Source organism: Phasianus colchicus, chromosome 22, assembly GCF_987193195.1.
Source record: "Phasianus colchicus chromosome 22, bPhaCol1.hap1.1, whole genome shotgun sequence".
NCBI classification, from domain to species: domain Eukaryota; kingdom Metazoa; phylum Chordata; class Aves; order Galliformes; family Phasianidae; genus Phasianus; species Phasianus colchicus.
Window position 1 is genome coordinate 6,179,817 of NC_143457.1, and position 26,892 is coordinate 6,206,708.

Sequence of the window (26,892 nt, forward strand, 5' to 3'; positions counted from 1 at the left end):
TAAACTGTAAGGTGCTTTTTGATCAATTGTTACACTTAGTTTCAGCAGTACTGTCCATGGCCTGAGGTCTTGAATTATCAAAATGTGTATGCATGTGTTTAACTTGCAGCATATTTCCCCTTTTCACTTTTACATCACCTCCATGCTGGGCACAGTGGGCTGTGAAACCAGAAGGCTGAGGATGTCCTGATGCACCCTGAGAGAGCACTTGGTGGCTGTGGCAGTGTCAGGAGCTGTAGCAGAAAAGATAAAGATACGGTCAGTTGTTTCACAGAGTAACTGCAGGAGGTGCCATACATCAGGAATGGACCCTGGCTCCATTCACAGAGGTGCCTGACTACCCACAAAGGATCTGCATTCCAGCTGCACCTCTGTGGTGAGAGCTGCCCTTTGGGTCCTGGGAGGCACAGCCAGCATGCAGACAGTAATGCTCAGCAAAGAGCTGGGGCTGAAACTCAGGCAGTGTCATGGCTATAAGAAAGTACCAAAATGTTCATACTCTTTTCCTTGCCATTACCTACAAACAAAACACAAAATCTGTACCCGTGAGGTGCCCTGGATGCCTTCTTGTTCCCACTGAGGGCTGAGGCTCTGAATTTACTGGTGTCAGAGAGCTGTGCAAATAGACAAGGAGGTGTGCAATATCAGAGAGATCACAGGGCTGACCTCAGCTAGCATTGCTGACTGGGGAATGGGTTTGCTGAGAATCCATTGCTCGTCTACAATAGCACATCATCTTCGAAGTATTTTGTACCCAGAATTAAGAGATACAGACAAATATCTGAAAATAAACTATTATCCCCATTATACAAATGGAACAATCAGATAAAGAATCAAAATCAAGATTAGATTAATAGCTGCTGATGCCAGAGGAGCCACTGTGTCTTGTCTGACATCTGGCAAAATACAGAGCAAAGAATTTCACACAAATTAGTCCATTAAATCTATAATCTCTGAGCCTAGAATAAGACCTCTAGAGCTGTCATAAAGATGCTGTGCCATCTTTAGATGCGTTGCCTCCAGGGCACTGATGGAAGCATGCATTGTATTTCTGGTGTAAGGATCTCTGCAAGTGTGAATGGTTCAGTATTTGTAAGGTCAGAGCCTTCACTGGTGAAGTCTTACATGTATTGCTGTTTGTGTGTAATACATTAAAGAGAACAGCAACACAATCAACTTCAGAAACCTTACTGATACAGGTGGTACTCAGGTGACTGATAACAGAAGTCAGTACAAAAACAACAACAATTTCTTAGCAGAATGTGATGGAAGGGGAAGGCAATTATAGGGGAAGCTCCTGGGGAAACCTGAGTCACATTTTGTAGGTGGGAACAGACTTAAGTACGTGCTTAAAAGAAGTGTGGAATCAGGTCTTGGATACAGCCCATTAAAAGTTAGAGTCAGATCAAAGTTTCCTTGCTGGGAAGTGGTTTGAGTCTTTCCAAAATGACACAGTCTATTCTAAACCATCAGTTCTATGGCTTTTCCTTCTACATCTCTACTTAATTTGTGATTATATTGCAGTTCATCAGTCAGGTTTATTAGCAGACTTAATTGGATCACATTAGCTGGCATTTTAGCTATCCAAAACAGTTGAGAATGCAATCAATTAAAACATCCAAACACATTAATGATGTAGACAGAGGGTAATTTATGTAGATGGCTAATTACCTGTTTTCTTCAGTAAGTAGGTTTTATTGCCCAGGATGCATGAGAAGAAAAGAAATGGCACTACAAAAATATTGTTGGCCAGGTTGCAAAAGAAAGCAAATGGTGAAGTGTGAATGTTTCTGTTGTTCAAACTGTATTAAAGGAACTCCACTGGTACCAGCACACAGATGTTCTCAGTACTGTAATATTTTAACAAGATTTTTAGAGAATATACTGAGTGTATTACCAGGGTTTGAATGTCTTATCATATGACATCTGAGGTTTCTAAGCAATCAAGATGCTCCATAAAATGGTCATTTTAAGCGGGAAGATAATAATCAGTCTGTTTCTCATTTCATCCACTACTGATCTGGAGCCAAAGACGTGGCTCCCTTGTGAGCTCAGGGCTCTGCACGCCGTGCTGTGTGGCACTGCCTGGTCTGCTCCCTGCGATCAGGAGTTCTCAGTGCTGACCAGGAGATGGAAGTACAACTGAGGGGCATAACAAAATGCAGAACAGGAACGGAATGGAATCCTTATCATTCTCCTGCTTCCTCTCACTCCTACATTCCCCCTCTGGCTCTACTGCTAAATTTTTTCATTTACTGTGAGGCAGTTCAGGAATAAAACATGTAAACTTGTTATCAGATACTGTTCTTAATTTCCTTTCCTATCTGTGGGGAAATTCTTATGCCAGTTCATTCTCTCTAACTCTTGATTTTTTTGGAACAACGCAGGAACATATAAATGCAAAAATGATTGGGTTGAATGGTGAGACACTTAGATTCACCGCTAGTTTGGCAAGTTAGACTTGGCCTGTCCTCACCCCTTCTCAGCTCAGTTCAATGCCACAGAGAGTGATGCCACCCTGCATTTGTCTTCTACCCTCCAGGCACTTCAGTGACCACATAAACCTCTGGTCCTGTTCCTGGAGTGGCAGAGATGCACCTTCCCATTCCTTGGCATCCTACAGAAGACAAAGCACTTGTGGCTGGAAGCCACATCAGGTGCGGGAGAAAAGAGGAGGAGCATCTTGAAGCCCACAGCTCCAGAGCACTGTGCCTTCTAAGTAAGGAGTCGCCTTCCTTAAGGGGTCATTAAGAAACAGCTGATGGAAACAACAGGTTCTGACATACGCTAGTTGAGCTGACATACGACTGAAATAGCCAAGACACCAAAGGCAGGCAGCATTACAATGCCAGGGATAATTTCATGTAAGCCATTAAATTAATGATGACAGTGAGTCCTCAGAGCTTGGCAAATTGGAAATTGCTCGAAGCAGAAGCAGTACAACGATAACACAGTTAATCTTCCACAGAGAAATGATAGTAAAAGGAATGGCTTTTAGATTAGCTGTCATTAAAGTGGAACATCTGCCTCTGCAAGTCAAGTGGACTGTCCTTACTTATAAACACAGGAACTCATTAAAGTTACTGGGTTTGTGTGGCTGTGAGCCAGAGCCACATTTCCACCACGCTGCAAGTCTGGGAAGCTCAGTGGATTACAGTGCAAGTCAGGAAGATGACTTCCCAGGCAATATAGATACAAAGATACATGTGATCCATCATTCGTGGGCTTAGACTCTCCCAGTACCTGGGAGCACATCAGTGACTGAAAATACAGAAATAATGAGTATAATATGAGTTCAAAGAAAAAAGTATTTTATAGTCAGTAAAGTTTTGTTTAGCTCTGCCTGAGCTCTGAGAACAGTTTCCATTTGAATATTTAACAGCAACCAATCTTCCATTATTTCTAAACTGCTCCCTGCCTGCTGGACTGCAGCACACAAAGTCAGGAAGCTTGCATACGGTGTGACAACTATTCTCACATCTGATACTCCTTTTATATTTCTATTAAAAATGTGGAATACTTTATAAAGCCAATGATGGCAAACCATCATTTGTGTAGAAATACAATCATGTTTTTAAAGCTTTCATTGTTCATTACCAGGAGCACCAGCATACCGTAATGATGTCCTGAAGCATGCTGCACACGAGACTTTCAACAAGCAGATGTTACAAGGGAATTTCTTTATAGCCAACTGCAGCCATCAGCTGCACACATAGAATGAGTGACAGATCTCAAAGCGGTTGGAAACAGTTCTGTAATCTTGAAAAATTCCAGCTTAACTTTAAAGAAACACACAGAAGTGACCATTGGATAGCTTCTTCCGTCCAGTTTCTTCAGTCTGGAATTGGAAACAATATCCTGTTAGAAATGGCATGTATGTAATGAAATAGTTGTGATTCAGCTGAGTGGCCCCAGGCCCTGCTATGGGTAAAGGCAATAGATAAAAATGAGATTTACCAGCGTGGAGCGGGAGGGAGATGTTTGTAGATAAATATTGATGGATTTCTGGTGCATAGCTATTGCTGGCAGGGGAGACGGGGCTAAAAGGAAGGCAGCCAAACCTAGCTCCCTAGCAAGAGCAATGCCTCTGATGACTGCTGTGATAGCTTGTTTAACAGAGAGCAGTCTGGCTAGAGCCAGATTCAAGAGCAGGTGGTCTTCATGGACTCATTAGCACTGAGTGAAGAATCACAATTAGCCTCAGAGTTATATCAAAAGCCAGCAATGGTGGCTGGATAATAAAAAATGCTGGACACTCTGGAAGGAAGGACTCCTTCTTACTAAAACTGTGGTGTGTTATTTTTTTTGAAAGGTAGTGTCTCCTAGCAAAGCATAACAATAAAGTGGTGGAGATGTGTGAACATGTGGGCATGGCATGCTTTTGGCCATTAGGTGCAAGGGCTGGGCAATAGCTGAAAGAAATAGGTCACCTTTAATCCTGCCTGCTCCCCAGGAGTCCAGGAAATGAGTGTCAGAATGGGTTGTGTTGAGTGTGAAATTGTGCTAGGCATGCATAATGCAATGATGCTGCTAATCAAACCCCTCTCACTGTGACTAATCAGAAAGATCTATTTGATATTCCAAGAAATTAGTTGGAAGAGCAAGCCCACAATGGAAATAAAGAACAAATCAGAAGCTTGTGCACAGACAGAGATAAGGACTTTGATCACAGTAGTTTAATGTGCACAGAAAGAGGACAAAGAAGATAAAAGAAACAAATAAAAATGCTGATGAGAACAGTTTGGATCTGCAGAGAGAAGCAGCCATTAATCTAGACCATGACTAACAGATAAGAAGTGATATGCCTTCCTGGTGCTTGAAGAAATAGCAGTTTTAGGCTATTCAGGCTGAAAACAATTTTTTCCTCCATGCAACTCTAAAGCAATCTTTCAGGGGTGAATTTGGCCCCTGTCTTTAAAGAAAAAATGCTACAGGGGCACTGAATGCAGACTATTCTAAGGGACAAAATAGAGCACATCACTCAACAAAATAAAGAATGCCAAAAAAAACCCCAAATTTCCTCACTTGGGCCAGTGGATGGAATATTATCCTGGGAAGCAGAACTGCATCATCCTCCCTGTTCTTTCCATGACCACCAGGTGATCTGAGGAAGGCTGTTCCCCAATTTTGTTTTCCTTAACAAAGAAGCACAAAAAGCTTTGGATGTAAAAGGAAAGAGAAGAAAACCAAGTGTCCTATTTATACATAATGTAAAGACCTGGACTTTTAAGAATATCTCAGTCACTGTGAATTACATACTAAAATTGAGAAAGTTGGAACTGCTTCTCTCAGCAGAGAGGCTGTTAAACCAGTGTTCTATTGTCTGCTCTTTTTGATATCAAGCTTAGAAAGAAACTTTCCTATAGCATTTTGATGCCAATTAGGAGCAAGAAGTGCTCATCAATGTCACCAGGATTAGAACCAGAGTAACTTTTCTTGACTTTGAAAGAGAAAGAAACCCATTCTTACCTGTAGTATAGCTGCCTCTGTCCCCCAGAAAACAGAGTATTAGTTACTACGTTGGATGTTTCATCTCTGTTAGATCTCATCCTTCACTTTACCTACGTTGCCTGGGACAGAAGAACATTCTGCTTTGCCTTATATTGCTGCTCTCCCTTATATTGCTGCTGATTATTGCAGTTCCATCAGAAAATGGCACTTGTTCCATTCAGGATGGGGTAGCTGAGTGCTGTAACACAGGATGCTTCACAAACTTACAAACACATCACAAATGTTACTTTCAAGCGACCTTTTTGGCTCACAAAGTAAATTGAACAGTGTGCATGAAAGCTAATTAAATAAATAGCAAGGAAATAGGTTGTTATTTCATAAACTGCAAGCTATCGGAATGTTTTCCTTCACTGTGGCTGGAACCCATGTGGTCTGCAATTAATTATTTAGGTTTGCTAGGTGTTCCTCACAAAGCAGAGCTTACTTTCTTCCACAGTGATTGTAAAGAATATTGCACAGTGCCATTTGCCTTGTTCTTATTAGCTCCGTTGGTCAGTTTTGTTCCACTCTGATATTATTTACTTCTAGTCTTGCTGTGCCACGTTCAGTGCTGTGATCCACTGCATATTTATCATGAGCATCTTGTCCTTCCCTTATTCTTGCAGCCTCACAAACAAACAAGAAACCAATCAGTCACTGGAAGATCCCCACAGATGCATTAATGTATGCTACAGCCGGATGCCTCTCGCTTCAGTCTTGTTTTCAGCTTCTTCAGGTCGGGATTATTTTGATCAATTTTAAGGCCATAATCTGTGATTTTCCAGGCCTCTTCATAATGCTGCATTTCAAAATTGCATTGTGCAATCTTATGAAAAGTTTTTGCTACGTTTTCACTACCAGAGCCATTCGTGATGCTGCACAGTGCCGTGGATTCATCCAATTGCAGTGCTTCAATGTACTGTTTGACTGCTGCTTCTTCCTCTGACACTGACAATAGCAGGTGTCCTTTTGAGCAGTGGTCCTGAACTCGTGTTGTCAGACTGTTACAGCCGTGCTTCTCGATTACTTTCTCCATATCTTTTAAAGCTTTGTCATATTTTTTCAGGTGCATAAAGCAAGCAGCCCTCTGTCGGAGGTATCTTGGGTTATCTTTGCTTGTCAAGATAGCCAGGGTAAAGTAACCAAGAGCCTTCTTATAGTGATACCCTTTAATCAGAACGTTTCCTTCTTGGGCTGCTACCTATGGATATAAAGTTAGTAAGTATTAGAAGGGTAGTAGTAAATTAGTAAATTAACTAATCCAGCCTGGCCACACGTATGGTAACCTAAGAAATGTTTTTCAGCTTTTTCAACTGTTGAAATTGCATCTAGTTGGAGAAATGTACAACTGGCAGATATAAAAACCAATAAGGCAACGGACACTTGCTGTTATCTCAAGGGTTGCTGAACCAGATCCCTTGTTTCTGCATGTGCTGCTAAAACTTGCTCAGAACGTTTCTTCTGAAGTTGTTTACAGCCATAAAAGATGATATGTGAACTGAAAACAGATTGGAGCTAGCTAAAACTAGACAGCATTCTGTTCATGAAAGCACATTTCTGCCATCTTTTCTAACAGGTGACTGTAGGGAAACGGTGTGTTCTGGTCAGTAGAGTGTTAGCCCCACAGATATTTGCATGAGCTAATTAGTGAAGATTGGTCTCTTCTGATAAGTGTCCCAAAGCTAGAAGAAGCAAACCAACTGGTGGCTGTGTTGATCTCCATCAGTGAACTATCCGCCCTTATCTTAAGGGAAAAACAACATGAAAATAGAGAAGGCTGAGAGCCACATCATTTTTAGTCTTGTAAAGGTCAGTAAAGAAAACTCCATTAGACCTATTTGCCTCAAATGGATGCCTCATTATCTCTCTTTATTGGTAATAAACAAAGCTTTTAACATGCTACAGCAGAGTATTTAAGTTATAAACAAGGCTGCCACCAGCAGCTTAGGTCGTGCAGAAGGCTGAGCCAAACAAGCTGAGATGTGAAGCACAGGATAAATGTTTTCATCAGCCTGATTCCATGGGATGTCACACGTTTGGGATGCTTGTAGCTACTGAAAATTCAGTTAGCTCAGCCACAGCCTCAGCAGCTATGCTTGAGCAGTCTCTAAAAGCCACACATGACATGGCACAGGTCCTCTCCCAGTCTGCCTGTGTGCCTCGGCTCTGTGTTTGGCTGCTTAGATTGAACTGCTTGCTGTTTAATGCAAGTTAGGAAAACAGGTTAACACTTTTATTCCTAGAAATTCTAAAGTTCTGGATCACGTTGCTCTGAAGAGCTCCTCACAATACTGCGTGCTGTGGGCAGACCATACAGATCTTGAGATCATTTCTATAGGAGTGAGTTCTGGACATCCCTAGGCAAGGAGCTGGCAATCAGCCACACATGTAACTTCTGACATAGGAAACTGAAGGGCTGAAGCTACACTAGCAGCAAGCAAACTCCCTTCCTCTGACCTTTTGCAGTTTAAGAAACCTTTGAGATTCCTATTCCCATGTGGCTTCCCCAGTTGTTTACAGATTCCTTAGCATGGGACCCTTTGCACTATAAATAATAGAGGAATGTTATTACTTTGTTTTTCATGAAAAAAAAAAAAAAAAAAGTAGTACATCAAGAAGCTTTCCTTGCTCCACCCTTTCCTGAGCAGCTCACGTAGAGTTATTTCTAGCTTTCCAGACCGGACTCCAGGATAAGTGATTTATTTCTGGAATACCTTTAATCCCCAAGCAATGCTCTGCTAGACAAAGATGGGTAAACCCCTGAACTCTTCATTTCAGTCTCCTCATTTGAGAAGTGGAGGTATCAGAAAGAGCACCTTCCCCTTCCAGTGTGGTTAGGAGCCATTGCATAGTGAGACCAAAATTGTTTTCTTTACACAAATTCTTTCTAAAAGCTTTTCTGTTTTTTTTGAGACCTTCCTTTCAAACACAAACTGGAATAACATTGTGGGCAGAAGAAAGTACTATCGGAAAGATCCTTTGTGATACCATGCAGGTAAATTAACCACTTCCTTCCTCACCTAAGCACAGTAGATATTTATCCACTTGTCACAAAATATGTAGCAAAAAACCCCAACCATTTCTGGGCTAATCAGCATAAAAGTTATCATGCTCAGTAAATCTTTGCTGATAATAGAACAGAGAAAGACCCCAGGTTCTTGAGTCCAAATGTTTACTTGATTTGCACAAAAAGCCCGAGATAATAGATGAAAAAAATATAGATCTTATTTAACTTCCACCAGAGGCATTGAGTTCCAATCTTGAAATCAATCCAGCCACCTTCATTCTTGAAAGTGGCAGAGAAATCTTTTGTGATAAATAAGCACCAGTGAGGGGTTCTGTTCCAGCCTTTGTTCCACAGCTGAAAGAAAGAGGCGGAAAGAAATAAAGTGCCTCTCCCCTTTTAAAGGATTCACTAATCTGTGCCATCAGTTGAAACTACAGGAATTCATTTCTTTCAGATTGATAGCATAACAGTCCCTCCTGCACTGGCTTGGAAAGCAGCACGGATGGGCTCAGCTGTGAGACCTCTATGCAGTAAGAGTGATGTGGGCAGCAAGGGAAATTTAGCTGTAAAACTTATCTTCATTTATGGATTCCTCCTTAGGGCCCTCATAGACACATTCTTGATTGTACCTTTATCAACTTTATGTAGTGAAAGATTGTAAATTGACTCTAAAATTCCAAACTCTTCCCCAGAAGACTGAACTTTCTACATTATTCAGGAGAGAGGGGCTCTTTTCTCTGTAATGGGGTGTATCTAGGGACTGGTAAATTAATACTTGTTTACTTATATCCTCCTGCTGTTTTGCTGAAATACATACAAAGCACTCCTCTCTAGATGCATTTAGTTTATCAGCATGTTGTTTGTTTTATAACCTGGGAGAAAACATAACAATATAGCTTCTCACCAGGGCTCACTCAATCTACAAATTGAATAAAAGGAAGCAAACTGATTCTCAGAACACAGAGCTTCTGGGTAATCAGAATTGCAGATGCATGAGTGAATGTTAAAGCTCCTCACCATCAATCCAACCTTGTCCTGTCTTGTTACTGGAGATGCTTTCTCAAAGCTGAATGCAATTTGGGAGAGAAACTTAAAAAAACAGTGAAAAATACGTACACAGGGGGACTAGAACAATTTGTTACTGTTATGTTAAACAGTTGTAGCTAAGAAAACCAATACCAAATCTCTCCAACCTCGAAGACTAGTCATTTTACAAAAATGTGAGTATATTTAAAATCCTAAAGATTGCATAAAAGGTTTGAAGCATTATAAGTGATTGAATCAGAACCTTTCGTTTCATTTTAGAAGGAAAATGAACAAAACATGAATTCCCTTTCCCAGAAGCCAGCTCTGAGCACCATATAACTCACTCAGAGTATAATATGAGCAATGATCTTGTTAAATCTCTAGCTCCTCCTCACCATCCCCTGTGTTTTAACAGTGGGAATAAACAGGATGTGTGCTAGAGAGCCCAACAATGAACACTCCATGTGGTAGGAAGTGGTGATGGATTATTAGAGACTGGAGCAATGAAAGAAATTGAATCCAAACTCTCTAATCTCAGATTGGCTGGAGTGTAGGATGGAGGAAGAACCCACTTTATTTCTCATTCTGATGATGATGATGTCTTCCTGCATACTTCTGTTCAGAACAACACCATGAACATCTCCACAGCCTGATTTTTCTTCCCATTTATTTTCCCCCTGAATCTACAAATGTGGCCATCAAAAAAGGATTGTACCTGAGAGAGGTGCTGCTGTTGCTTAGCATCTACAAAATTCAGGAGAAACTCCAGCTCCCTTTCATCTTTCTTAGCTAGGATGCTGAATGAGTGAGCTGCCGCTGCCACGTTCCTCTTCTTCAGCTGCAACACAGCCAGTCTTGCACTAGCAATCTCATCAGCAAAGGAGTGCCCAAATGCCTCCTGAAGGTGAACGAGGGCCTCTTCATACCTTCCTGTTGGTTAACACCAGTACAGGCTATATAACCCAATCCGTGTAGAGAAAGCAACATCAATAAAACTTACTAAAGCAGACTGTCCACAGTTCATACCTAACAGCATTAATTACTGCATATCCTCCCCCAAAACTTTGGTAAGCTTCTCTTGAAAACTACCATACAACAGACATTTTGTACTGTTGCTACTTAACATTTACTTTTTATGAATTTACCGATCATTTGTGCACTTATTATGATTAGCTGTGTGAAAGAACTGGTACTCACCATTTGCAATCAAAACATCCGTATAGAAGGTGTGATACTGTGCTTCCTTGCGGATTTTTATTAGTGCTCCTGCAATCACAAGAAGGTCTCTGAGGGTTCTTTCTTCCTTTGAAAAGTCTTTGGTAGCAACAAGCTCAGCTAACACAGTTCTGCTGTGCTGAAGGAGCCACTGAGCGACCAGCTCTTGGGCTTCATGCTTTAGAGACAGGACTGCTGGGATTACCATTCCTGCCTCTGCCTTCAGCGCCAAGATCAAATCTTGCACTGCCTCCTATGTAGAAATGAGACCAAAAATGAAGTGGTAACAATACCTACATATTGATATGTATTTTTTTTCTAACATTTCCAGTTCTCAGCTGCATTTAAGCATGCAAAACAACCAGTAAAATCTGTTCAATACTGCACATTTCTGCTATCTCAAAAAGCAAACTGGCAGGCAGGTGTGCATTGATTGGATAAGGGAGGGCACATTTCTCTCCCTCTACTTCCCTCTGTCCTTAGGTGAATACAGATACATAAATGATAGGAGGTGCAAAAGTTCTAAGAACAGAATTGTTAATTGTTCCACTCTGGCAATGAGAATCAGATCTGGCATCATTGCATCCTCCAGACTTTCCATCTAGCTTGTGTTTGGGGAATGAAGATTGATGATTGTGCTGAAGTCCAGACAGCAGCTGTTTTTGCAGTCAGACAGTTCCAAGCAGCAATGAAAATTCATTGTTTTACACAGTGATAACACTGTCTCAGACTTTCCTTGCAGCCATGAGCAATGTAAATATACTGTTCAGAGCATTTTACACAAAGATGAATTTTGCCCATTGGTTCGCATTTGACTGTGATAAGCCTTTCTTGGTTATAAACCATCTCACGCTTTACAGAACGGCTGCCAACCTAAAATCTGGAGTGAAGAGTTCAACCCAGTCACATCAGCTCGAGATGCTACATTTCATCTGGCACAAAACTGTGACACGAAAATGTGAGCTCAGATACAGGGGAGCATTTGCAGCATTGCAGAACAACGTATTGTAGTGATGGTGAATACGGTATGACTGAGGTTTAGTCTCCTTCTCTCTAGATTTGGAAAAGCAACTCAGTTATGTCAAGTGCACTGTTTACACAAACAGCCAAAAGCAGAGCCATCACTGGGCAAATTCTTTGAGAAACTCTTCCTTTCTGTGAGTCCATGGCAAAGACTGGGTATCTTATGCTAATGTTACACTATCAGAAAATTCACCAGCAAATTAATAGTAATACCTTTTGCTGCTTTAGAGCAAGGTAAATTAATCCTCGCCCACTGAGAGCATGTACATTGCCAGGGTCCTCCTTTAAGACAGCATTAAAATCAAAAATAGCAGTTTTCTTCTGACCGAGGTGCCCGTAGCATTGAGCCCTGATGAGGAGGCAATCTTCAGCATAGCCACCTGGAAGAGAGAAATGCAGTCATGCTTACTTTAAACATCTCAAGCCTACTGATGTAAAATAGGGTGCAGTAAAGTCCCGCTGTGTGCAGATGACTGAGCTCCACCAAAAGGCTTCAAAGTGGCTAAGTGAAAATGATGTGGTAGGTTTAGATGTTGTGGAAAGTACATGTTGTTTTGGCTAAGACAGCAATCCAGATGGGACTGTCTAATTGACTGCCACACTTAATACGCACTGGAATTTGTGATGCTAAAATTCGTTTTCTCTGCTTTAAAATACATGCTGCCCAAATAAAAAATACAGTCAACAATGAAAGTATGGTCCATTCATCCACTGTGTGCAGAGCATAAATCCTTCCCCTGTCCATACAGCCCTTCCTTTCAAGCCAATTTTGATCAGGATCTTAATTTGCCTAGAGTTGCAATCAATAACTGTGTCATCCCAATACTGGATGATAAATCATCAGTGCCACTGTAAATATTTTTTTATTGGGCAAATGCAGCATCTTGCACAGCTGCCTGCAGAGACGAGCCAGCAGACAGGCCCCTAGCAATTATTTTACAGTAATGAGGCTTTTTCTCCCTCCTGATATGCTCCAAAACTTCTGTACCAAAAGTTATTATCTGTCTGGAGCCCTATCAATTGGCTCCCATAAAGACAATGTCTATTTCTTAACAAGCATCTGTTCTAGCAGGTGGGGGGTTGATAAGCTGGAATGTACGGGCTGTGAAATGGAACCATATCAAAGCAATTAACAGTTTTCCATTTTCATAAACCACTCTCTCTTCTTCTCAATGCTACTGTCATAACATTTTCTCTGGGTGAAAGGCAGATTTCCATACAAACATGGTTTTGCTTGGAATGTGCCAGAAGCATTTCCATATTAGCCTGATGTCTCTCTTGAGGAAAAGCTGGGATAATGATCCATGAAAGTGGGTGCATTTACTCTTTTGCATTGGAACCACACAGCCCACTGGTACGTTGGAACTGGAAGGCAGGTTACTTGCTTTAGTGATTATATTTACATGATGTTCATTATGAGGAATGGGAGGTCCCAAGTAAATGTCATTAGTAGGAAGGTTTGTAGAATATTAGCTGATGTAACAGTGGCTAAACCAGGACCCTTCTGCCTTGAAGCTATCAGCTGAAAATAGCTAAAGCTGAACCCTTTTCAGTAGCCTTTTCAAATTGCTCACTTGCAATTTTTGAGGAAAAGTACATTTTTAGATAACAGGATCCCAAATTTCTCTTCACATTACCAGCTTTCTGGCTTACTTCACTTACCTCTGTGCAGTTACTCATTGAAAATCAATCACCCACTGATCTGATTTCCCACAGAGGTAAATCTCCTATCCATTTCTTTATAATCTTACCCGAAGCAATGATGGCAAAAGAAAGATAGGCAATGGCCTCTTTTATGTCAGCATCTTCCCGTTTGTTCTTCAGGATGCTCAGTGCCCTGGAACGGCAGTGAGTTTGCATCAGCTTCCTGTCTTCATCCTTGAAAATGTCCATGATTGGCAGGAGGCAGGAGGTATCCCCAATTTTGATCACTTTCTTTAGCAGCTTAATAACGTGAGAGAAAAAGATGGGAGAGAGAAGCATGGAAAGATAAATGAAGTAAAGAACTGCTAAAGCTGGAAATATTACTGTCTAGTGACACAAGCATGCTCTCTCCCAGTGCTTCTCATGTTGTGCCAGCCATGGTTCACCCAAAGACTATGAATCTCTTCTACCTAACTCCTCAGCTGGCCCAGAGTAAAAGCATGCTGAGAAAAAAATCACCTCTTATCTTTTCTTATCACCTCTGTGCTGTGGCAGTCATTTCAGTGGGTACACTAATCTTGCTTTGGTTACTTTGAGCAGAATCAGCTCTTTCAGACTGCCCATTAACTTGTTATAAATACAGCTGGACCACAGAATGATTGCTCCTGGAAAAGAGTCCCACCTGACATACGATGTCTTTGCCTCCATTCACTACAGAGAAAACCACCGAGCAGTTTTTAGTACATTTCTTAAGGAAAAGAATCAAAAGATGTTTCCCGTGGGAAAGTAAGTGTGCTTAGCAGATACTCAGCATTGAAATCTGAGCCAGAGAAGCCAGAAAGACAAGAGCAAAATTATCCTGGTGCACCAGATACATCTGACAAGCAGGTGGAACAGAAACATCGTAAAGAGAAAATTTTGGTGACACATATTCCATCTAGAAGTTGCAGCAGAAAGCTGCAGAGAGGAATGCAGCTTCCAGGGGCTACTTTCTGATTCTAGTAAAATCATGTCATTCATTAATAGTTTTTTTTCAAAGGCAGCAAATTATATTTTATTTAGTATATTTTTTTGACAGGAATTAATGGCAACAAAACCCCAGGACATTGTAGCTGAAAGTTTATATGGGATTTTAAAAAATGCAATAGTTCCCTCTGATGGTGGGATGTGGTAATTCAACTTAGTAATACTCGATTGGAGAATCAACCTGTGGGAATCTCTTCCATGGTTTCAAGCAAAACTTGCTAGCCAAATTCACCATACCATCATTGATCAGTTCCTTGTTCTCTTTGCTAGCCAGGTGCTCCCTACCTGATTGCCATCATACATGAAACCTTTCTTTAATTGCAGAAGTGCGAGTCTAGCCAGGATGGGAGATCTTTGTGGATTTCTGGAGAGTGCTAATGAGAGCAGCTTGTGAGCTTCTTCTACCCAGCCCATCTGGTACAGAGCATCGGCACAAAGGATCCGTGATGCTTCATCAGAAGGGTCCAGTTCCATCAAGAGAAAAGCCAGCTGGTAAACCCCAAGGGCATCCCTGAAGAAAAAATAAAGAAGAAAGAAAAAAAAAAAAGAAGGGAAAAAGACAACTTTCAGGTAAAATGCTAATAATAATAACAGAACTCCTTCATCCCATCTGGAAGCTAAGATATAAGTCAGTATCAAATGATGATACGTTTTACCATATCTAGCACCACAGAAATCTCTGTCACTTAATTCTATAATCATCATCCTTTATGAAAACATGTTCCTAACCAGCTGTGGATCTAAAGAAAGGTTAACAACAGGTGATTCATACCTGTGGTTGCAGCTGATACCACAATGAGAAAAGAAAATGTAACAGTGATTGTGAGGAAAAAAGAGAAGTGTTGTTTCTACTGAAGAACCATGTGTTAAAATTTGCATGGACTCAAAAGAACTGTGTTAATGGGTTCCTGAAGCAGTGACCTGTGTCTGAGAGGGCCTTGTGTTTATGTCCTGATCTACCAAGTGCAACACTGAGTGAGTTAGCATGTTTTTCTGTGCTTCAGTTATAGCCCTGAGTACTGGCTGTGAAATGTGTAAAAAAAATACACTCCTGCTACTCAAGCTCAGCTGTATTTGTTTTTCTGTCCACAGGCTGAACTGCCTCCTGGGTACCTCTTCTTCTGGAGCATCTTCTGTCCCTCTTCCTGGAGAACCTTTAGCAGCAGTCCTCTTTGGTTCCACGGCACGTAGGCCTTGATGGTGAAGATGGTTTCTTCTAGCTTTAACTGGCAAGCTGTGATGTAATCCAGGGCTGTCAAGTAATGGCTGCCACCAGAAATCCGGATCAGCCCGCGCCCACATAAGGCTTTAATACAGCTGTTAGGATGTGGGGAATCATGCTCAATGACCTTTTGAAAGTCCTGCAGGGCTTGCTGATGATCATGAGAATGGAGGGCACAGAATCCTCGCAATGCTAGGAGAGTATTGTGATAAGTTTTCTGCTCTGCTGCCAGAAGCTGGTCACAGATTTCCAAGGCAGCTCTGATGTGTCCATGCAGGAGATGGCAGTCTGCCAGCCGGACACTGAGCTCACGTTTGGACCCCGGGGAGATACGCAGGAGGAAAAGCACTGTTTGGATTACAGAAGGGAGCAGTTCAGTACAACGATTGCTTCTGAGTTCTGTCCGAGCACGCACAGCCTCCCTGTATGCTGCAAACTTCACTTCCAGGACAGTTCTAGCCTGTTCTTCTATCTTCTCAGTGTCAGGTGGTGAGAAAAGCTCTTCAAAGTGCTTCATTGCCAGGTCAGGGGTTGCTGCAAAGGCTTCTGCTAAATCCTGCATCATTTCCTGCATCCGGCCACCCAAGAAGAAATATGCGGCAGCCCGTTCCAAGAGCAGACCCAGCATTTTCTCATCTCTAAGACTATTATCTACTGACAGTCCCTTAAGGGCCTTGCTACAAACTGCCACACACTCCTCAAATTTGCTTTTCCTAAAGAGGTAAGCTGCCTGCGCTCTGCAAACCCAGACATCACCTGGTGCCACTGCAGACAAGAAGGCATAGCAGTTGCCCAGCCAGTGGTCCAAGGAACTGCCATCTGGGCTTTCTTTCTGATACGTTGAGAGAAAATTAGAGAAGGCCTGGATGATCTGTGGCAGGTGTTCTTTTTGCCTGGTACACACATAGGCCACTGCCTCAGCCTGATGCCTCACAAACACTTGGATGTAGTCCGCAACTCCCTTCCTAATCTGTGTTCCCGACAGCACCCATGCCAACGCCCTGAGCAGCAGCAGTTCTACTGAATACTTCGGGTGAGCCTTGAGCAGAACATTGCATTTGCTCACCACCTCCTCTGAGCATCCCCGCCTGAGCAGGGCCTCCAGTTTATATATTGAGGACAGCACGTTGTCAGGACTTAGGGTGGAGAGAAAGACAGCAGCTATTTCCACTCTGAGCGACGCGATGGCCACGTTCTTGCTCTGGATCTTGGGAATCTGGCTCTTACCCCTGCACCACATCTCCAAGGTGGCAATGACTCTCTCCCAGAGCCCGTTCTCCAAGGAGTTCACTTTCTGCAGGGCTGTGGGAGCACTGCAGCTGAAGGCGGCCACGTAGAAAGCCGTGGCTGTGGGCAGCTCCTGCTGGGCGAGGTGCTGGTCCCCTTCTCTGCAGAGCAGCGCGGCGAGCCCCTGAGGTGACATTGCCAGCACCTGTATCTTCAGCAAGGAGCCTCACACGAGCATCTACAATAGCCTGTAAAACAAAATCAGCGTGAGGGGCTGCTGAGCACACTTTCTCTGCATTTGGGGCACGCAGCTTCCCTAAGGACAGACACAAACCAAAGAGCCAGACGTTCTTACTGGGGAGCAAAGCCACGAGAAGAAACACACAACACAGGTTAACAGTCCGCATCCGCACGGCAGCACCACGAGTGAGCAGGAAGGATGAGGCCGAGTGCAGAGCATGGTAGGGCTCCTCGCGGGGGTCTCGCCCTCCCTCTCACCCCCACAATTACCTGGCAGCGGCGTTCGGCGGAGCGGCCCGCGGCTCCCGAGGCGAGGTGGGGCGGCGGGGCGGCGGGGGGGCAGTGGGGAGGCGTTGCCTGGAGACCGCAAACACGGCGGCAGCGGGGCGGGACGGACGGGATGGGATGGGATGGGATGGGATGGGATGGGATGGGATGGGCAGCCCGGGACTTCAGCCTCGTTCTTAGACGTTCACGTAGGGGAAAAAAACCCTCTGTGATTAATAGAGATTTTTTGACATTTTATTAAGAGTTTGGCCGTTACTTTGATTTGATTACTTTCACTTTAATTACTCTAATTAGCTATCAAGATATAATTTAGCATTGCTGTCACATCAGGCCTCTGGTGATATTGCCAGGAAAGACTCGAGGGCATAACAAGAAACCATTCTGAAATAGAAATCCTATTGGAAAGAGCAGAGCTGATCAGACATTGTGGCTCTGCTGGGAGCTGCGCCAGGCTGCACAAATCCTTGCTGCCGTTTGACTTCACTGTGGGCCACGTTTTGCATGCAGAGAACGTGGAGGATGCTGGTATCCTCTGTTCATCGTTTCCCTTCGAGTCCCTGTTTAGTTAAGGATGTGTGTGGAGGGATGCTGGTACCATCCGTATGAACAAGGCTGGCCAGAGAGGTGGCAGCAATGTGAGGAGATGGTTTTCTTTACTCAGGTGCTGTACCAGGTGATATGAATGCAGCCAGATTTGTGTTATACAGCAAACTTAAGCTCGAGTGAAGTCAGCTTCCTTCCTTCAGCCCGCTAAGGGATGAGAGCATCAGCATCTGTATGAGCTCAAAGATGATGGGCTTTCCTGGTGGGAAGGGCTGTGGCCTGGCATGCTGTCTGAGCTGTGTGTGTGGGTGCTGCTGTGAAAGCCCTCGGAACAGGTGGCAATGCAGCTTACAGATCCTGGCTCCTCGTGCTTTTCATGATTCAGCAGCCAATTTGCTGCCTGTCCTATGGGGCAGATATAGCAAGCTCTGTTTCTAGGATCATTTAAAAAAATGCAAGAGAAGAAGGAAAAAAAGCATAGACGTGTTTATCTAAACATTCATTAAATATTAAGTTTGCTACACAGTCATTAAATATTAAGTACAATACAATAGCTCCTCATGATGTCTCTGACTGGTGATTAATTTTTAAAGGGAGCTGAGTGGGAAGGGATTAAAGGCACCACAAGTGGCTTTGCAAAGCAGGAGATGCACTGACACATTGCAGTAACTCTTTTCAAGGGGAGCTGGCTGAGAAATCTTGTACTTCTTTTAAGGGTTCTCAGTGCCTGCAGTGCATGTAATGAGCCTTCCCCTGAGGGCTTTTAAATCAGTCAGCTGGGACTGCAGGTGAGAAACCAGAAATGCACAAGATGCTGCTTAGAAAATGAACCATCTCTGATAGGAGGAGTGTGATGGGGTGGGCATTAACAACTTAAAAGAAGGGAAAAAAAACTTGGTTGATTTTCTTGAGAAACATTCCTGAAAAGCACACTTCTCTCTTGGTGTGTTGGTTGGAGAGCAGGCACCAAATTCTGCTCTTATTTAGCCTGGTGTAAGTAAGCATAGGGTAGGGAGTGAAGATGACTTGTACTAAATTATACAGGCTGGGCAACTGAATGCCCACAGCACTGAAGTCAAGAAGCTCTCTGCTGATTTACTAAGCCGTTAAGCCACCTGATGAAATTTCATCCCTATCCATATTTAGTTCCACAGCCACAGTCTGCCAGGAGCATTAGTCTGCTGGTAACTGCTGTCAAACAAAGTTGGGATATTCTCTTGTGGAGGAAATCTGCACTCCTGGCATTGTATCCCCATGACAGCTGCTGCTGCTGTTCCTTTGTCTTAGAGGTCTCTGTTTGGAATCTGCTTTTTTAAACTTTGCTATTGACAGATCTGCTTCCTAACACTGTCTGGTATAAAAACGTACCCCAAACCTTTCTTTTCAGGATGTTCAAGTTCTCAGTCTGCTATCGGTTCCTTTTGATGCTGTGATAGCCTGCTGGTAGGTCAAACCTTTGAGTCCTGGATAATCACAGAAATAGAACCCATCCTGGGAAAACTATAAGGAGATTAAATCGGTGGTTGTAAAGGACTTTGAAAAACATGGGTGAAAAGTGGTCCGTGTCACAGAAGAAGTTTTAATCTTTATGGCCCAACCCAGTTACTCTGGATCTTGATGGATTTTGTAAAATGTAGTGCTTTACTCAAGCTTCTCAGGAAGGCCTTGAAGAGGTGATGATCTTAAATCTTCCCTTGGCTTTGCAGTGCATAACTATAGATGTTTTGGTACAATAAGCATCCTGTAACTTTCTGTGCCTACATACCTTCATGCGCTCAGAAAGCCAGCATGATATCCGTCTGCACTGGGCTATTTTCATCTGTTTCCCCCAACAAGAACAACAGTGCAGAGTGCTGCAGGCTCCCTGATGAAGAGCAGGATTAAGATGCACTTGAACAAGATTATAAGATAAGAGTTGTCACTCCATTAGAGAAAGCAATAATCCTTTTGTTTATATTCTAGAGATTAAAGCAGTAACAGCACAAAACCCCCAAAGGTCACCACACACATGCTTTGCTCTCGGTTATTTTCTGTAATTTAACTGTGGGATTCAGCAGCACAGTTGCATAAATTAGTTAATTCTCCAACTCCTTGCTCTGGTAACAAGACGGATCTGTTTACTCTGGAGACAGGAAGGTGTGCTTGAAATTGAACAAAGGCCCTCGAAGGGAATGAAGTGTTTCCAAGGAGTATTAATAGCTTGGAAGTAACGGTGTTTCTTGGCTGCTGAATCCATGTGTGTTTCTTGAGCGCCTGGGAAGGGTTCTGCAAGGCTTCTGTTCTCCCTGTCTGCGCTGCCATAGGTGCAATGTGCATGCCTCGTGGCAGTAATTACTTCTAATAAGCTTGTGTTCGATTGAAAAGCAACTGTCTTAGCTGATGAGGACAAGCCAAACTTTTCTGACACTTGAGAAGAAAGAACTCCATTTGGGTATGGTCAGATGCTGACTGTGGGTCCACATCCAGAGTGTGCACACAGTGTACCCTTGTGTGAAGTACTGTGTTCCCCTGAGGTTCGTGAGTCAACATCCAGCTGCCTCTTTGATGCCACATCCTCTGATACGAAGGCTCAAATCTAATAGTTTCTACCTGAAATTTCCTGTGCTGAGCTGTGTCGGTAGCATTCCACAGCTGAACTTTGCAAGTACAAGATTTTCTAGATGGAGACTGCTGAAATCAATGTCAGTTGCACCACACGTAGAATTGGGGAGCAAGATTAACATCTAAATAGCAAAATATTTTGGCATACTGGCTTTTCCATCTCTTCCAACCCAGCATTTAGACAGTGTGACATCTAAACTCATTCAGAACTTCATGTACAGTGAGGAAGCTGCTGGGACAAGCTGGGGCACACCTGAATAAATGGCTGGTGCAGAACGGCCATCATCAGGTTTTGTTTCTGTGCTGTGTTGTTTGCTGTGTTTGTTTGGGATGTGAGCTGCTCAGGCTGGGGGTATGATGAGTATGATGGGCTGCATCTCTGCAGAGATCTCCCAGCACTGACAGAATGTGAGGAATAACAAACAGTGAGGTATAAAATAAAGGAGGCTGTTGCAGCATCATGGTAGGTGTTCTGCCAACTCGTATTACGCAAACAATGGTAACCAGCCTGCTTTTTCTCCTCTGTTAGCATTGAAACTGACTGCTTTTGTTTCCTCTTGTTCCTTCTCTACTTGACAAGCAAATGGGGATAAGAACACGTTGTTAAGGGATAAGTTATTTGGCTGCACTAAGTTTCTAAATCATATTGGTTTGAACTAAGTTCATCAACCAGGCATGGAAACATTAATCACCCAGAAAAATAACACACAGTGAAATGACTTTTCAAAATGTCGTTGGTATAATTATCATCTTGGCCATTACATTAAATGCCACCATTTATAACTGTTACGTTTAAGTATGCAAACAGTAATTAACTTGGTAATGAAATGAGGACCCCTGTGCCTCTCTTCCCTCAGCTAATTTGCATGTTAATTATCATTAGCAACCAGGGAAACAAGTTATAAACAACTTAATTAGCAGCTTAATCATTTTTACAAGAAAACGCGCTGCACTTTGATACATGAGCAAGAGTGAGATTAATGGAGGCGGGTGGCCGTGCTGCCGCTGCAGGCAGCTCAGGGACACACAGCTGTGGGTGCACGCTGTGCTCGGCTGCCTGCACCCTGCGCACGGGGCAGCATCCCTGCAGAGGCTCCTTCAGCTTTGGGCAGCAGTTGCTTCTCTCTGCCATGCCTGCTTTACGCGGTGCTTTGGGGCTGGCGCTGGACGCTCTGCCTGGCAGCAGCCCTGGGTGTGAAGTTTGGGTTTTTGTGCATGTGCCGAAATCCTCGATGGGTAAATACCCAGATGGGGCTCTCTGTGTTGCTTAGACAATGGTTAAAATGTCAGTCTGGGAATTAGTCCCCATTAGTCTGCCAGGAGCACTTCTCATCTGGTCAAGAATCAATCATTTGATGAAAGGCAATAGAAATTTTGTCATAACACGAGGAGACGTCGTCTAAGGAGGTTGTGGAACATCTGTCATCAGAGATTTGGGGGATGGTTAGATAAACATCTGCAGGAGGTGCTTTGGGTGCTGTGGAGCGTGCTGCAGGAGGGAGCAGAGCTGGGGGCCGAAGGCAGACAATGTCTGTGATGTGGTTGCAGAATGACTGTGATGGTTACAGGGAGATGTGCAGGCTGACAGAATCACTGCACGGCTGGCCCAAGGCCAGGCTGCCTTCCTTCCTTCCACGGGAACCGAAGGATTCTCACTGTTATACTGAGTAAAGAAATACCTGCTTGGATGAAGTTAAACTCAAAGGGCGATGCAGCCGCGATGCTGCTCTCGTTACCGGCAGTGCGATGCCCATCCTTCTGCCATGACAAAGCTTTACCAGTAGAGGGTACCAGTGCACTATTTGTAAGGACAAAAGTTGTCCTCCAAAAACCTTGAATTTCTTATTTTAAGCGACTTGCTGGGGCCGGCACAAAAGGAGGGAGCTGCTATCTTGTGAGTTTGCTGCTTGCAAAGTCCTGCTCACACAGAAGGAAGCCGTGGGGGGCACCTCCAGCTTTTTTCTTTTTCTTTTTTCCCCCAGACCAAAAGATTTTGATTTTGGACTTTTGCATTTGTCTGCTGGCGCATCACTGGCCCTCAGGAACTGGGGATAGGTGATAACAATGTGCAGAGCTGTGAAAGCCCCCGGCTCAGCTGGGCTCTGAGTTGGGAGTGAAGAAGTTCAGTGAGCTCTGTGGAGCTGATTGCTGTGTTTCTGGCTCTGGGTGACAGTTCAGACAGATGTTATGCTGCAGGAACTGCTTCCTCTCAAACTGGGACTAGGAATTTAGCCAAATGTTTTTCTTCTCAAGAGCTTGTGTAATTTATAATAATGCAGAACATCTCTGAGAAGTGCCCTACAGAATGCTTTGCTTTTTGTGTTTGTAACTGCTTTGCCTCCCAAAACCTCCCACACCCCCAGCCCAGCTCAGACAATGCCCAGCTGGCACAGCTGGTTCAGCCCTGGTGCATCACATCTCCTCTGCCACTTCCCCACGAGCAGCACTGCCTGCGGAATGGCAGCCAGTAAGCAGAAAGCTTCCTGTGCTATGTTCCATAAATTCTTTATCAGCTCATGTAATCAAATAGCAGGGCTGGATGTTGACTTTGTTACGGTACCTGGAGCAAACCTCTATATGTTAATTTAAAGCCATAAAACTACAGCTTAGAGTTTCAGCATCCTAATTGAAACTTCCTCTTCTTGGAGGCATTCATGCTACAGCAGAATAATAATCATCATAAAAAAGCAAGATGCTGATAAAATGAAAGTGCATTGTTTCAAGTAACCCATAAATACCAGGAAGACTCTTGACACCTGATGCCAAAAGGCAGCGATGGTGAAGGATCCCCACTGGACATTGTGCCTTTTACCAGCAGTCCAGTGGAAGCTGCATAAGGAAATCTCATTGTCCGACAGCATCTCTTAGGACTGGAGATAAAATAAATGGAGTTGGTAGAGATTACCTGGTCCTTTGGTGGGCCTGCTGAGTAGGCTGCAACCAAATGCCGTAGCAGATCAAAGGGAAAGCTAAATTATAGATTGATAGATGCCTTTAGTTTATAAGTTATTAAGCACCAGGTAACAGGTTAGATTAATATTGTGCCCGGAGGTTTCTTTTTTTATCCTTTCTGCTGCTTTTCCCTCCCTCTCTCTTTCTCTCTCTCTTTGTGAATTGGTGAAAACAAAATATTTTTCTAATTAAGTAAATCTACAGTGCTTGCTAATGGGGCCCGTCTGTGTGCTTGTCATAGGGTACAGGGAGAACTGGAATAATGATTTTATTTTTTCATTAAATAGAATTATAGGCAGTTACTCAAAGCAACTGTGAGTCTAACTGAAAGAAAACCATTTCTTCTTAATTTACTTTCACGGTTCTGGATGATAAAAGAGTGTGTTAGCTGGAAATTAAATAAAAAACACAACATGAAGAAGCTTGAAATACTGTTGCTCAGGCACAGGTGGGCAGGAGGAGCACAGTGGTTTTCCTGCCAAGTAAGACCTTCCTCTTTGCCCTCAGAAGTGCACTGCTGCTCTCTGGCCCTCCCCAAGCTTTGCTTCCAGCTTCCCCCATTCAGGGGTAGCCCTTCGTGTCATTCACTCCCAAACCATTTAAATCACCTCCTGGAGGGTCAGACTTCCCCTGCCTGTCTGTGGGAGATAAGGCATGTCCAAGGACGTGGGGCTGGGCAGGGGGTGCCAGCAGCCATCCGAGCAGGGCTGGGGGTGCTTTGTAGATGCGCTGTTTCACTGTCCCTGGGCTGGCTGGCTTTCTGCTCTCTCACTGGGGCTGCAGTGGGCAGGTGAGGCTTGACCTGTTTTTTTTTCAACCCCAAGTGCCCCAGAAAACTTTATGTCCTGCACAGGCATGTGAGGGGTTAAGAGAACGGGAACTGATTAATTCCACAGCCAGGGTTCTTATCTGGCCCTGTGTGCCTCTGAATGGACACATCTGGTCGGGTCACAGCATCAAGCGATGGCTGCAGCGCCGAGGCAAGGGTCTGTTTCCACTAACCATTTCTGCTACTTCTTACACTAAGTACTTCCTTAAAAAGGCACAGGATAATGTTTCACTGTGGCTGCTGTTAGATTTACGGGGATCCCATTTGCTCCGACTCTTGGATTCACTCAGCCCAGGACAAGATTAAAACCAACCCTTCAATTTCCTTTTTTTCTTTAGGAAATTAATTGTGGCTTTTCTGCTAATGAAAGTCCAGAGACACTGGCTTATTCGGGCTCTCTGCTGGCTCTGTGCTTGTTTACTATATCTTCAAGGTGCACCTGAAGGAAACAAGAAGTTAAAGCAGCAAGGCTGCTGTTGGCAGCTAATAGTAACTATGATTGTCAGCTTTTTTGAATGTCTGTGTATGTAGGGAAGCTAAAGCAGGGCTTGGACTTGTCATCTCAGGAAATCTGTTTGAATCTTCATCTTTTGTTTGAAAATAAAGAAAAAGGCAGTGAAACCTTTCAGTGAAACAGAAAGGATTTTGAGGCCATACAGAGATGTCTGTGATTCTGTGAGCCTGTCTGTATCGTTCCAGTTTTGCATTTATTTCTTAATGTTGCAGCATAATAGCAATGTAAAGAAGTCATTTCAAAAGAACATTGGAAGCTTCTCTTCTGCTTCTGTTGAATACTTCTGGAAAATGCTTTTGTAACTTGCTGGACCTGAGAAGAGCTTCTTACCAGCTGTTCTGCTGCTGATGCATGCAAGGGAAGGACCTTTCCTGGTAACACCTCTTGGTCAGTGTGCCGTGGGACCATTTGGAGCACAGGACAAGATACCTATGTTTTCCCATCAGTAGACTTACTTGAGAATTTTCTGACAAAAAGGGTTTTCACTGGAAAATGTTGGTTCAGCCAAAATTATTTTTCTTTCCTCTCGTTCCCAGCAAACACTGGCTTCTTTGTTTCCTCCTGCTGCTGGAGAACCTGGGCCCGAGGGTCAGCAGTTCCAGTGCTGTCCCAGCACGGCCGTATCAGTTCCTCCTTTGGAAAATCCAAAGTGTTCCAGGTTGTCTGGAAAGCTGGACACCATAAAATCCCCTTGGAGGCGAGTGAGCTGTGACTCTGGGACTCAACTGAACCCTGCCTTGTGCTGGGTTTGCAGATGGTTTGCCAGAAGAAGTTGTTGAGGTTTTAGTTTATTTATTTTTAGTCAGTGTCTGCACTGATGGGTTTAGTTAAAGGGAATCCCTGCTCAATGTGTTCTGTTCTTTCCTGAGTCACTGCTCTGGGAAGGAGGGCTGACCAGGCCCTATATTTAGGGGCCATTTTAGGTTTGGAAGCATGCTTCCAGCCCAATTTGGGGAGATGAACAAAAGGAAAGCGTTGTAATATGTTGTTCATATTAATGGGAGACTTCTCCCCCTCTGAACATCCTGCCTGAGTGCTCTGACAAGTAAGCAACATCCTATGAACCACCTGATAAATGCTTCTTCCAAAGTAAAGATGTTTTCCAAATTCTTTAATACCTTCCTAATCTGAAGTACAATTTTTCTCCTGTATAATCACTATCTTAAAATTTAATACCAAGTATTAATGTAACATATTTGATGGCAAACTGGATATTATTCTGAACTTCTCCTGCAGAAGAGCAGGAGGGGATTCAATGCTTCCCAGGCAGTGGGTACCAGAAGCACCTGGTGTCTGCTGCCACACAGAGCAATCCTCAGTGCTGGAAGTGTGTTGGCAGGTTGCAAGCAAATCCAGAGAGCAGATGTCTGGGATTTGTGCTGCTCATCCTTCCCAGAGCACATAGCTGTGTTCAACTCAGTGGCCACGATGCTTCCTTCACCTGACTTCTCCTGTTTTTATCCCAAGCCCTTGGAGCAGGACTGAGCCCTGCAGTAATGATAGCTTAAAAATGCAGGATTCTTGTTGAAAGTTGTTGCTGTACACTTTGGATTTTGATGCTGTGCATTTCTAGTGTTCAAGCTTTTGACCACAACATTAGCGTGTAAATACCAACTTGCAAAAGCAGCAGCTCTATGCAGAACGCTGAAACCCTCAACAAAATCTGAGTGGTTGACAAAGCCCTCAAACCTCAGATCCACTTAGAGGCAAGAACACGGGAAACAAATATTCCCATGCAGGTCTGCTGCTGGTGGTGCCCCAGCCCTTTGCTCCATGGGCTTACGTGAGTGTGTTCCGAGGAGTGAAAAGCAGCAGGAGCTGCTTCTTTTACAATGTTTTTTTTAACTGGAATCACCGAGTAAAATATTCTCACCTGGAAAGAAGTCTGTGCTGAGGTGGAGGGAGGGGAAAGAAATTAGAAAAAGAAAATAAAGAAATAGGCAGTGGGTGGCAAAAGGGAGAGAGGTACACAGCGGTGAGTGTGAAGGATGACTTGGAAAGTAGAGGGATGCTATTGAGGAACAGCAGTAGGAAGGAAAAGGGGG

General features: G+C 43.5%; 4 protein-coding genes across 7 annotated transcripts in view; 2 read left to right on the forward strand and 2 right to left on the reverse strand.

The window, feature by feature from the left end:
- The window catches only part of LOC116242722 (transcription factor HES-5-like), a 54,302-nt gene extending 51,674 nt beyond the window's left edge, over positions 1–2,628 (forward strand). The window contains exon 4 of the transcript XR_004169809.2: positions 2,543–2,628. The gene's annotated coding sequence lies outside the window, so the exon portion shown is untranslated. The remainder of the gene's footprint in view (positions 1–2,542) is intronic.
- MMEL1 (membrane metalloendopeptidase like 1) overlaps positions 1–3,697 on the reverse strand; it is a 33,064-nt gene extending 29,367 nt beyond the window's left edge. Inside the window, exons 1-2 of the mRNA XM_090123153.1 lie at positions 3,615–3,697; positions 139–233 (exon numbers count right to left, since the gene is read on the reverse strand). Coding sequence (XP_089979279.1) covers positions 139–233; positions 3,615–3,635 — 116 coding nt within the window. The 5' untranslated portion in view covers positions 3,636–3,697. The remainder of the gene's footprint in view (positions 1–138; positions 234–3,614) is intronic.
- A 2,467-nt stretch (positions 3,698–6,164) lies between these two features.
- Positions 6,165–17,460, reverse strand: TTC34 (tetratricopeptide repeat domain 34). Its single transcript, XM_031613258.2, has 8 exons — positions 17,391–17,460; positions 15,545–17,128; positions 14,717–14,942; positions 13,513–13,705; positions 11,975–12,141; positions 10,721–10,991; positions 10,239–10,453; positions 6,165–6,691 (listed from the first exon to the last, which is right to left on the reverse strand). Exons 2-8 carry the CDS (start codon positions 17,074–17,076, stop codon positions 6,170–6,172), a joined length of 3,126 nt encoding a protein of 1,041 aa, XP_031469118.2. The 5' UTR covers positions 17,077–17,128; positions 17,391–17,460; the 3' UTR covers positions 6,165–6,169.
- Positions 17,013–26,892, forward strand: part of PRDM16 (PR/SET domain 16) — a 324,486-nt gene continuing 314,606 nt past the window's right edge. For 3 of the 4 annotated variants that reach the window (XM_031613660.2, XM_031613664.2, XM_031613662.2), the window contains exon 1: positions 17,013–17,341. The gene's annotated coding sequence lies outside the window, so the exon portion shown is untranslated. Of the gene's footprint in view, positions 17,436–26,892 lie in introns of all 4 variants that reach the window. The other variant, XM_090123147.1, reaches the window with a different exon arrangement.